The sequence below is a fragment of the Pipistrellus kuhlii genome, unplaced genomic scaffold, assembly GCF_014108245.1.
Source record: "Pipistrellus kuhlii isolate mPipKuh1 unplaced genomic scaffold, mPipKuh1.p scaffold_m20_p_20, whole genome shotgun sequence".
NCBI classification, from domain to species: domain Eukaryota; kingdom Metazoa; phylum Chordata; class Mammalia; order Chiroptera; family Vespertilionidae; genus Pipistrellus; species Pipistrellus kuhlii.
Window position 1 is genome coordinate 19,552,538 of NW_023425516.1, and position 12,784 is coordinate 19,565,321.

At 39.6% G+C, this 12,784-nt stretch overlaps 1 protein-coding gene across 15 annotated transcripts in view; it reads left to right on the forward strand.

The window, feature by feature from the left end:
• Positions 1 to 12,784, forward strand: part of MTMR3 (myotubularin related protein 3) — a 74,673-nt gene that overhangs the window by 31,111 nt on the left and 30,778 nt on the right. For 9 of the 15 annotated variants that reach the window (XM_045585694.1, XM_045585697.1, XM_045585700.1 and 6 more), the window contains exons 2-6: positions 30 to 80; positions 1,936 to 2,020; positions 5,344 to 5,433; positions 5,808 to 5,924; positions 9,662 to 9,694. In XM_045585694.1, coding sequence (XP_045441650.1) covers positions 2,018 to 2,020; positions 5,344 to 5,433; positions 5,808 to 5,924; positions 9,662 to 9,694 — 243 coding nt within the window. In that variant the 5' untranslated portion in view covers positions 30 to 80; positions 1,936 to 2,017. The remainder of the gene's footprint in view (positions 1 to 29; positions 81 to 1,935; positions 2,021 to 5,343; positions 5,434 to 5,807; positions 5,925 to 9,661; positions 9,695 to 12,784) is intronic. The other 6 variants (XM_045585696.1, XM_036449781.2, XM_036449782.2 and 3 more) reach the window with 2 other exon arrangements.

A 12,784-nucleotide genomic window follows, 5' to 3' on the forward strand; every position in this document is an offset into this window, starting at 1 on the left:
TCATAAAAATACTGGTTTTTCTTTTGCAGATTTTCTTGTGAAACCTTCTAGTAGAAAAAGTTCTTGGGACGAAGTTCTTGGTAAGTCTCCCCACCAACTGTGCTGTTTTGAGGCAGGTAAAACGAATTTACAGATTAATTTGGGGCATCTTTTTGTCCTTGTACACAGTATGTACATAATTATTGAGATGAGCTCTTATATTTTCACTTTAATGTTAAGTCTTGAAATGTTTTTTCACTGGAACTCAAACAAGATTGTTTTTTTCATATGTAAGCGTGCCATAATATAATATAATATAATATAATATAATATAATTAATATAATATAATTAATATAATAATATAATATGCCTGGAAACTTATATTTAAGTGGAGATTGAGTGAGCTATAGCCCAATTTAAAAAAAGAAAAGATTGTTCTCTACATCAACATGAAGTTCTTTTAAATTGGAACTTGGTTCTTATTTTGAATTTTCTTAAATTGTTGTTATGTATCTGTATGAGAACCAAGGCCATGTTACTAGACTTAATGACATTAGTTTGATTTTTAAATAGAAAACAAGTTCTAAAAATTTGTTAGCTCTCTCTTTAGTGTGGATATTAACTCCAGTCCTGTCCTTTTTTTAAAAAAAAAAAAAAGTATATTTCTTTATTTCAGAGAGGAAGGGAGAAGGAGAGAGAGAAACATCAGTGATGAGAGAGAATCATTGATCAGTTGCCTCCTGCACCCTCCCCACTGGGGGTTGAGCCTGCAACCGAGTCATGTGCCCTTGGCTGGAATCGAACCTGGGACCCTTCAGTTCACAGGCAGACACACTATCCACTGAACCAAGATGGCTAGGGCCAGACCTGTCCTTTTCATAGACCTGTGTGTATCTCTTCCTGCCTGACTCTTGACGACTGCCTGTTGTTTCTGCCACCTGTTTAATCTAGGAAATTATAATCTAATATTGTTGAAAAGAGAAGTTGCTTTGGTTTTAAGGTTTTAGATTCAAACCATTTTCTTGTTCCAAAACCTTGAATATGGCATTTAGGCTCTTCACAAGTGGGGTTTAAAACATCTCCCTCACCAGTCACTGCAAGTTAACAAATGCACAAGGCTGAAGGGTGGCCTAGCACACTGGGAACGTGGCCTGCAGGTGTTAAAGCTTCTGTAGAGCCTTGCCTGTGTGACTCAGTGATTAGCACATCAGCCTAAGCACTGGAGAGTCATGGGTGTGATTCTCAGTCAAGGGTACTGATCTGAGTTGCAGGTTCAATCATTGGCTCCTGTGCGTGTGGGTGGCCATTAATCAGTCAATCGATGTGTCTCTCTCACATCAATGTTTCTCTCCCTCTCCCTCCTTCCTCTTCCTTTTCCTTTCCTCCTTCCTCTTTCTCTCTCCCACTCTCTATAAAAATCAATGGGAAAAAATAACCTTGGGGAGGATTAACAAAAAAAAAACACACCAAAAAACAAAAACGTGGTAGGAGTATTAGCACAGTTTATGTGAATTTTCAGATTAATTTAGAATATAGGGACAATAAGGCAGTTTTGCTACTAAGCCAGTTTGGTTCCCATAGATAGGGGGATCTATTTTGAACTTACAGATAAAACATTTTATAATATTACAAGAGTATTGTTTTTGTACTTGCGTATTGGTTTATTATTGCTTTATCATTTTCATCCAAAGCTTATAACCGTTTTCATATTACTAGCAACATTAGGAATATAAACCCTTGCTATTATTTTGCCCAAAATTCAGGAGGATTTTCACAAAGGCATACAGAGTTTGCATTTGACTAGTGAGAATTTCCTGGGTATTAGTCAACATTTTCTTGGCTGACTTTGGTCAGGTCTTTGGGTCTGTGTATATGTAGTTGTTTTAATTAGAATATGGCCAACTGGGGGAAAATTGCTAATTTTGTCCCTCTCCTTTCCCTATCCCCTTTTAAAAACCCAGGCAGAAAGGAAAGGATAGCTTTGCCATACACTGAAGAAGGGACGGGGATCTCTCCTCCTAATCTGGGCCTCCTGTCATGGTAAGTAAATAACAGGCAAATCACAGGAACATTGGAATTGGACTCTATCCTGACAAATGACCATTAATGCATCATAGATACCCATTTTTGTTGTAAGGAACCATTTCACTTTTCCTTTCCCAGAACTCTATTGTCCCCTTTCTTTTTTTGTTAACAGTAATAATTATAGAATATTCTAGTGTAGGGGTGTTGAACTCAATCAGAGAAGGGGCCAAAATCTAAAATCCAGCCTAAATCACGGGCCGAATGGTTTACTGAACAGTCATAAACTGTCATTGTGATGGAAACGTAGCGGAGTGCAGTGATGACAGCGCGGTGCGGGCCACATTGCAAGGCCTGGCGGGACGGATTTGGCTCACGGGCCTTGTGTTTGACACATGTGTTCTAGTGTATTAAAGCTGTTTCATTTCTGTTACATATTGTCTCCCTTCAGTCAGGTAGCCAGTGGAGTTAAGACTAAAACCCATGATTCTTTGACTCTAGGTTCCTTCTTCCTTTTCTCGGCAGCAAGGTATGAAAACTGTTGGGGTGTGTGTAGAATTATGATGTGGTCACATATTCTTTATGAATTCACCTCTCTGGATAAAAGCAATTGCCTACCTTCCCCATTTTAGTTAAGGCAGTATTTTTATCCCACAGAAGGTGGAGCAGGTCTGCACCACAAAGAGCATGGATACTTAGCGGACATTTCAGCGACTGGGCCATTAGGACCCAGGCCAGTCTAGGCAGAAAAGAGGCAGCAGTGAGTCAGCCACATTTCTGTCAGCCCTGAGATAGGTAAATAGAGCTTTAAGACTTAAAAAGGAACAGCCCTCTGTAATATTGTCCTGCTTCTGTCTTGTGATACTTCCTAAACGCAGACTGTTTCATGCTGGTGCACAAAAAAGGAATTGAAAAGGCCATATTAATTTCAAGCTTCATTAGGGACACGGATGGAAAATGCGTTTCAAAATTAAAAACAAGCTAAAACAGAAAAACTAGTTGAGCAGAAATCCATATTAAAAGGAGGAGAGGTAACTGCTCTCATCTCAAGCTGGGCCAGTTTTTTCTTAGTTTATGGGTATAGCAATGTATCTTAGACCCAAACACAGATGAACTTTTAATGTTATTTTTCCAGGTCATGTTTTATTGGTTTTCCCATAGGTTTTAATGAATTGATATTTTCCTGATGTTTGGATGGTACGTATGTATGCCAATGCCAGTGAAGAGCAGAAGAGCTTATGAAGGCAGCTCTGTTCTGTACTGCGGTGGTGTCCTTCATTGTATCCACTAGCTAGGAGCAGTGTGGCCTCAGCCTGGCGCTGCTGGGTCTCTGCCTTGTTTGTGCCAACGTGCCAGCAGTTCCCCCACCGGTTCTCTTTGCGCTGTTAGTACAGATGTCACACAGTGAGCAAAGGCAAATGAGGTTTTAGCACTGTGAGGGGGATTTGACCTCCTGGAGCCCCTTGAAAGGGTCTTAGAATCTATAGACCTCACTTTGAGAACCACACTAGAGCAGCGTTTTTCAACCGCTGTTCCACGGCACACTAGTGTGCCGCGAGATGTTGCCTGGTGTGCCGTAGGTGCAGACAAGACAAGAATTTTATAATTTTTCACTATTTTGTTTACTTAATATTTCATAATAAAGTAATTATAAAATACTTTCTTTGTGTTTATTTGATTCCTATTCAAGAGAATTACTTTATATATAGTCAATATAGGCACAGAGTTAAATTTTTTAACATTTTCTAATGGTGGTGTGCCTCGTGATTTTTTTCATGAAACAAGTGTGCCTTTGCCCAAAAAAGGTTGAAAAACAATGCACTAGAGTATTATGGTTTTAAGATTAGGAGTGTTCTTCGGTAAAACTTCTAAGTTTTATTTATGGGTAGGTCTTGTTTCCCTCTTTGAGGAGGTAGAAAGAATTGTTAGAATTGTGATAAGTAGGATGTGCAGAAATGTCCATCCACTAATTAGTGATTATAATTTAGTGCTGTCAGCTGAGCATGATATGGCCTTTGTTTTTACAAAGTTTGTGTAAATAAATTGCATCATAATTTATACTCAGGCTTCCATTATATTGCTTTTCTCTCCTGTCTTCCTATACCATAAAGATTCATAATGTGCCGAGACCGGTTTGGCTCAATGGATAGAGCGTCGGCTTAGGACTGAAGGGTCCCGGGTTTGATTCCGGTCAAGGGCATGTACCTTGGTTGTGGGCATATCTCCAGTAGGGGGTGTGTAAGAGGCAGCTGATTGATGACTCTCTCTCATCAATGTTTCTAACTCTCTATCTCTCTCCCTTCCTCCCTGTACAAAATCAATAAAATATATTTATTAAAAAAAAAGATTCATAATGTAAAAGACTGTATTTTAATGTAAGTTATAATTAGTTCAAGTGCCATTTAGATTAGAATTTATTGCTGCTTTTTGTTGAAATTGCCTTAATAGAAAGAAATCTGTTCTGTAATATAAGACATACTAAACTAGATATAGTGTTTCACACATGCTTTCCGTTTGAGAAATTTGGTTCTTACGCTTTGCATTTTTTTAAAAACTTCTATTATGGAAATTATATATATAACCAAAGTAGACACGATGGTATAGTGAACCCCGACTTACCTGGTTTCATACACCATCCCTCATGGGCAATCCTGTTTCATTTATGCCCCATTCATTTACTCTTACTTTTCACCTTCTAATTATTTTGAAACATTCCAGTTATCACAGCATTTCATTCCTAAGTAATTCAGAATGTATCTTTAAAAATAAGAATTTAAGGAAATAAAAAACAAAACTATATATTAGTTTCTCTTACAGGTAATGTTCTAACAACTTATTACTGCTTAATATAAATGCTCTTAACCTCTTTGATTAAGTTTTTTTTTGTGTACATCAGTGCGTTTTCTAAGAAGAGGTACCTAATATATATCAGATGGAACATTTAATTTTTATATATACATTTTAAAAAATATATATATATATATATATTTTAATTGATTTTGTACAGAGAGGAAGGGAGAGAGATAGAGAGTTAGAAACATCTATGAGAGAGAGTCATCGATCAGCTGCCTCTTGCATATCCCCCACTGGGGCTATGCCTGCAACCAAGGTACATGCCCTTGACTGGAATCGAACCCAGGACCCTTCAGTCCCTAAGCTGATGCTCTATCCATTGAGCCAAATCGGTTTCGGCTATTATTTTTTTCTTGAGTTCTTTCCTGTTAACTTTGGTCACCAGACTCCCATTGTGATTACACTATTAAAACATGGCAGAAAAACCAAATATGGGTGGCTGGGAGTTTCAAAATTATTTAAAGGATTGTTGTGTGTGTGTTTTTCAGGATGAAGAGACTCGGCACAGCCTTGAGTGCATCCAGGCCAATCAGATCTTTCCCAGGAAGCAGCTGATCCGGGAGGATGAGAATCTTCAGGTAAGAACAGGCCACTCCAGATCGAAAGTATTTAGTAGTGAGCTAATGGTTTGAAGTAATGTACTATGTAATATATATCCTTTTTCCTAAGCTATGCACATAGTAGAAATACCGCTGGAAAACATCTTTCCTTTTAGAAAGACTTATTTCCTGAGAATGGACTGTTTGAGATGTTCATCTCTGTGTCATGCCTTCAGCAGTCTAGAATTGGAATAACTAGGTACATTCGAATTCTAAACCCAGTCCCTTACTTATGTATTGTGTTCTAAGTGTGAGCAACAGAGGATGTTTCATCATCCATTTGTCTGACCTGTGTTTGAAGACTTTGATTTACTGCTTCCGAACTTTGAAGGGTTTCTGCTTCCATTTTGAAGGTTCCTTTCCTTGAACTTCACGGAGAAAGCACAGAGTATGTGGGCCGTGCTGAGGATGCCATCATTGCCCTTTCTAATTACAGACTTCATATCAAGTTCAAGGAGTCTCTTGTTAATGTAAGTGATTACCAACTAAAGTAGATAGAGAAGGAAAGTAAGAAAACTGGTTAATGTTCTCAGCGAGAGGAGTGCTGTGCAGGGTTGGGTGTGAACACACTGTGTCTGCTTTTCTCCCAGTTTAGCACCAGGGGACACTAGGTTAGCAAGCACTTGTAATGCTTGATTTAAAAGGATGCCCGTAGTTGTCCGCTGAGGTGTCCATTGGTTAGTATTACAGAATTGATTTGCCCTAGGTAATGCTGTATCATTAAGTTTTATAACGGTGCAAAAGCTGTAGACTTTCATTCTTCAACCTTTAATAGCTAACTACTGCCTCAGTTGAGAGAATTTCTGGATCTTAATGTCAATGAAGACTGTACTTAGAACTCAGTGCAGACGGTCATAGGATGAAGTTAGTCTAATGGCTCCCTATGGTTTAAGTGTTAAGTACAATGTTTAATTACTTAATGGACTGTGTATTCCTGAAGAAAAGGAAGGCTCTCGATCCATGGAGTGCATTATCCTTGTTAGTTGTGAGGGTACAGGTTCTTCCAGTACACTGCCTTTATTAATAGTTTCCAGTTAATGTGCCTTTCACCACAAAGGCACAAAGTGTGTGTACTCCAACCAAATGAATGCCGTCTTCCTTCTTCATTGGCCAGCGTTGTGCCTTCCTGCACTTTGGTTCTATCGATAGCACAGAGAAGAGTATTATGACATCATTCAGATCCTGTGTTTTGAGGATCATTTGGGATTCTTTTATATCTGTCAGTTAATGTTTGTTCTTTTCATTGACTCAAAAGTAACCCAATTCCTTCATCACATTTTTTTTATTTGTGTGTGTGTCAAAAGGCTCAAATAGCTGCCATTTTCTTTATAGTTGGCATTTATTATTCTTTATAGTTAAGCATTTATATCCAGGAGCCATTTGGGCTACTATCATAGCTGTTACATAAGATTTCTGCTCGTCAGCTATTAATACACATTGGATTCATCAAGGAAAGGGGCATGCTGTGCTTTCATACCCTTTTGCACAGTTGTCAGAGGAGGGGACAGGATAGAAACTCTTAAAATCTCTGCAACCAGAAATCCCCACCAGCTACTGTGAGAGTAATGAGAGTAATAAAGTAGTCCCCCACCACCTTTTGCTGTTCTGCTTTCTGCAGTTCCAGTTAGCCATGGTCAACTGTGGTCTGAAAATTCTAAATGGAAACTCCCAGAAATAAGCATTCATATGTTTTACTTGACTGGAGTGGCTCAGTTGGTTGAGCTTTTCCTGTGCACCAAAAGGTTGGTGGTTCGATTCCCAGTCAGGGCACATACCTGAGTTTTGGGTTCCATCCCTGGTCAGGACATGTACGAATGTACAAAAGGCAACCAATCTCTTTGTCCGTCTCTCTCTCTTTCTCTCCTCCCTCTCTCCTTTTCTCTCCCTCCACCTCTTATCTCTAGCATGCCCTTGGGTAAGGATTAAAAACAATAATTCATAACTTTTAGTGGCACACCATTCTGAGCAGAGTGATAAAATCTTATGCCATCGTAGATGGCCCTGGAGTGCAGGATAGTTATGCTGGCAATTGGGCATGCTTAGAGATAAGAGGTAGAGGGAATCAATGAAATTCTACTTAAATTCATGTGGGGATGATGCAGTTTCATATCATTGCGTTTTTCCATTCAGTCCCCTATTTCTCAGGTTGTTGGTTTAAGGTCGGGTATTTTAGGGACTATTTTTAGATCTATTCTGGAATAGGGTCTGTTGGAGAGAGCATGGATTTGATCATGTCATTCACCAGTCTAAGGCCTTTCAGTATTTCTTCACTGCTTTTAAGATGGGGTCACTTGGCATGGGGTCAGGGTATTTGGTACTTGGTCCTGTCTCTTTCCCTCTTTTCTCCCTTCTCCCCTTGGCGATAATAAACGGGTATATCCTCCTTGGATTCTTCAGCTATAATCTCACACTCTGAGTTCTTTCTCTTCTCTCTGCTCATGGAACTCCCTTTCATCTTTCAAAACCCCAATCAGGTGCTAAGTTCTGTGCTGTCTTTCTCAGTCCCAGCTCCTCCCTGGCAGGGAATTACACTCCTGGCTGCTTTTCTGTAGCCTGACCACACCTTTACAACCTTCACCAGATAGTGGAAGTTTTTTGGTTACTCATCTTTGTGTCTTCAGAATGCAGCCTATCTCCTGGTACCATCATATTCAGTAAATACAGTAGTGGGCAAAAGTAGATTTACAAATAATATGAATAAGTAATACAATAATAAATAAATAATATAATAATAAACTGTTCTGTGTACTGACAAATGTAAACCTACTTTGCTCACCCCTCTATTATGTGAATTAAAATTGATATTGGCTTGAAATGGCTATAAGACCATTTTAAAACTCTTTGTAGATTTGAAGCTCATTTTAAAACAATATATCTGCGTGATAGGCCCTGTCAGTGTCTCTAAGGGTAGCTGTATAAGTGGGTTGTTTATTGTAAATGTTGGTCCCTCTTTGTGACTGAAAGATAGGCTAACGAGATTTACCAATGTACATACTTTTGACCTATTTTCTCACCTCAAAGTGTTTTCTCAGATAGCATTATAACCCTCTAAGGCATAGAGCCTGTATGTGACTTAAAAAGCCCAATATAATGGCTGCCTAGGAAAATGATTGGGCAGAAGTATTTTGGTATTTCAGTGACTTTACATACTTCAGATTGAAAGAGACTATGACTTCTCCATACAAATAAATGACTTGCATCACAGCTCGTGCTAAGGTTCCTAAAACCTGTGGTTACTCCAAGAAACAGTGGCTCCTCCTGCGAGGTGCTGGTTGGAGACTGGAGAGGTGGTGGGTTTGCCTCCCTCCCTTTCTTTCTCCCTCAGCAGATAAATATTTCAGTCAAATATGTGAGATCAAGAGACTCCCTTTGAAGGTTATTCAAACACATTTCAACTTAAAGCCCAAAATGTGCCAGTCTATATTGAGGCACGCCCCAGTTTGCATCATTTTGTATGTTTTTAAATCGGTGTATTTAGTACTTTAGAAATAGAAAATAATTTACTATCAGGTTTTAAACAGCAACCTGATATATATTCTTAAAAAGTTTTTTATTGTGGTAAAAATTAGTATACAAGATTACATATTTGATAGGTGTACAACATTATAATTCGATAGTTGTATACGCTACACCACTGTAAATCTAGTTATTATTCATCACATAATTCTCTTTCAACTTCATAGCATATTGAGTAAATGCCAGAAGTATTGTGTACCGTAATTCACACACATTCACTGGATATCCAGTTTTAAATTTCTAGGGTAAAGCACCTCTGTAGTAGAGTTCATTGGTAGCATTTAAGGTATGAATTACCCCCATTCTGTGCTTTGCCCAAACTATCTATATCTATCTATCTATCTATATATATATATTTTTAAATATATTTTTATTGATTTTGTACAGAGAGGAAGGGAGAGAGATAGAGAGTTAGAAACATCAATGAGAGAGAGTCATCGATCAGCTGCCTCTTGCACACCCCCTACTGGGGATGTGCCCGCAACCAAGGTACATGCCCCTGACCGGAATCGAACCCGGGACCCTTCATTCCCCAAGCCGAAGCTCTATCCATTGAGCCAAACCAGTCTTGGCCCAAACTATATTTTTACATATGTATAAATATTTCTTTGATGCTCAGCTAATTTATAAACAAACAAGCGTTCAAGTCGAATTCATGAAAGTTTAAAACAATTTTTGTGTAATTCAATAGACTGCCTCTAAATCTGCTGCTTCTGAAGTCCCAGTAAGTAGCATGAGAAACCTAGGCGAGTTTTGCACATGTGCCTGAAACAAATTGGTTTTGAATGTCAGATGCTCACCTTGCAAGTCAGCAAAATGTGTCCATTCTGCATGAATCTCTTCCCTCTTTCTAGGCAATGTTCTAGTGGCATTCTATAATGAGAACAATTTGTGGGGTGAGGATAAAGCCCCACAGCTTGTACATTGATGGAATTGACCTTCAAAAAATGAAAACCAAATTTCAACTAGAAATTTTTGTAAAATCAACATTTACATTAAGTTTTTAAAAGGACATTAAAGTATTTAAAAGGACATTAAGTTTCTGTTTCTAGGATGTCCTAATGCTTCTGAGGAAAAGGTCGAGTGTAGCAGCTGGAAAAGCCTTTCTTAGCATTCCCCCCCAACATTTTTTATTGTCTGACTGTAGTACATCAAAAATTTTTCTTCTCCAAACATCAAGAAGAGATTATTATTAACACTTAGTACACTTTGGCCTTAGCATTCATCTGTCAGCAGAGGCATCTGGCACCAGTGCTGGAAGAGCAGCTTATAAATATCACAGGAGAGCAGTAAAAAGTTCGTGTCTTTAGCGTGTGACACAGACTTTTAGGACTGGTTTTTAAAGGATAAGATTTGGTGCCCGGATATTTCACACTTTATTACAGATTTTAGGTTTAGAATCATAGCTTTATTTTCACTTAGTTACTGTCATTTTTACTTCAAACGTACATACAAGGTTAGTACTTCCCATCCAGGCTGTAAAGGGGGCATTTGTTTTTAAAAGGTAGGAATTATCCCTTTTTAAATTCTGGTGCTCAGAAACAGTACACCTGTGCACATGAGGGCACGCACACATCCGAGTGGGACAGCACCGTGGGTCTTTACAGCCCTGCATGTCTACTCCCTGCTGCTTTGCTTGACGCTCTCAGGAGTTTTGGTGGTCATGATGTAACTCCTGGCCTTTTGAGAAATCGATTAACAGCACTTGGTGTGTTTGATGCATTGGTTTGAGCATGAGTTTGGTGAAATTCATAAGAGGAAGAGCACTGTAAAGGGAGATAGAATTGCCTAGCTAGACGACAGAGGGAAAAATAACAAAAAGAAATTAATTGCTCTAAAACATTTGAATAGGGGAGCTGGAGAGGATTTGAAAGATGACTAGATTTCTCACTGCTCTTCCATGTGCACAATTGCCTCTGAGGAATCTTGGTTTAGATTCTGTTTTCCTCTTGAAGATCCCTGAGAAAGAACTCTAAAGCAGTGCGCATACAGAAGGGAGGTGCAGTCTTGAAGGAAGAAACCTGCATCATGTACATATTACAGGAGCCGGACTGGAGGACTGACTGGATTACTGTCCTGAGTTTGTCACCAGCTTACAGTGTAATGGCGAACCTTCTCCTGGGCTGTACAGTTGTCTGGGTCTTGAATCTGTAATTGTTTGCCTGTGAGATTGGAGAGTGGGTTTGATAGTTAACAGAACTGGTGAGGAAAATTGGGGAAAGTTGAGAAATGTAAAGCGATGTCGTAGGCCTTAAAAAATGCAGAGAAATTAGTATGTTTTGATTGGAGAAATGAAGAGGAAGAGGCCAGTTGTGTCTTTTTAGAAGAGGAAGCATTCTGTGGAAGGAACAGTGAAGATGGGAAATGAGGTAGGAAGTAGAAGAAAAAAGGAATATGTTCATTTGATATAACATCTGGTATTTTTCTTCGATATGTTCCTGTACCTGCTGCATATCAAACTTCACTGCATGTAACTATCTGCATGAGTCTTAAAATCTGCTGTTTTATAGATCTATGACTGAGAGCGAGTGGTATATACACTGGTGTTTCTAGTATCTGCATATTAGCAACCAGCATCTTTATCCTTTTCTTCAAATTTGTGATGTTAACATGAACATTTATGTAACAAATGCATTTTAGATAGCACATTTTTTATGTGCTCTGAGATGCAACATCGTTTTTATTCTGGAAGTCTGGGCCTAGGCCTTGGGCTCTGGTCCAATAGGAGGGATGTAAAACTTACCTGTTTTTTGTGTCTAAGTAGCACAGGCTGGCGTCCACGCTCTCCAGCGACTGCTCAGAGCATTACATGGTTTGACCGAAGGGGACCTGGGGGCAGGTAGCTGCTGAGATGGCAGCCTCTGACTTGGGTTTGTGAAGCTCACTCTCCCTGCGGCGGGAGAAGGGAGGTATCTAAAGGAGGGAAACAATATGACAGTCTGTCACAGAGGACTGTCCTGAGAATGAATCCTGTTCTCTTCTCCATCTCACATTCCTCCTCCGCAGTTTCTTCCTACTAATACATTGTTACCGTTGTTTTCCTTCTTAGATGTACAGGTCTGGGAAGAATTTTTGGCTGTATCAGCTCAGTTTCTCACGGCACCTTGGGGTTAAGGACTCAAAAACCCGAGAGCCAGGGCTGCTTTTGTTCTCAGTACACAGGCAGGATTCATAGTCCCTCTCTTACTCCCAGTCCGATTACAAGTGTAAGCAAAACTTGCAGATTACAGACTTAGACCTAAGCAAGCAGACCCTGGTCTTGAGTAGAAACTCCCGGCCAGTATCTGAATATTACCATTTTGCTTTCTTCTCTTTTTTAAATCCCTGCCCCCAGTTTCTGTTTCTTTGTCCTAGACGTTCAGCACGGGCCTTTTATTTTATCCCCACATCCTTGCTCTAAGAGTTCTCTGATGATTTTGGCAACTCCTGGTAGGACAGGGTTTGGAAAAGGCTCAGCGGACCCGAGGGCCGCCTTCTGCAGCAGCGTCCGGTTTGTGTTTGCGGAGAAGACTGCCTCCCCCTTTTATGCGGAACAAGACGTGTTTGAAGCTACTTGCGCCTCTTGAGCCGTCTAGTGGTCTAACCTTTTCCAAGGAGAAGAGCGTGCACTAGCTTTATCAGGCTTTCTTTAGAAAATTGCTTTTTGAAGCCAGGGGTTGAGTCAGGATGAGTCTCATGTGAACTTGAGGATTTGTCACCCTGTCCATGTGCTCTCCCATCCTGCTCCCTTCTTTTACTTTTAACTGTTGTATTTACTCCTATTCACTCAGTAGAGTCTGCTGACCTGATCGGCAGGAAGAAAACCATTCTAGCT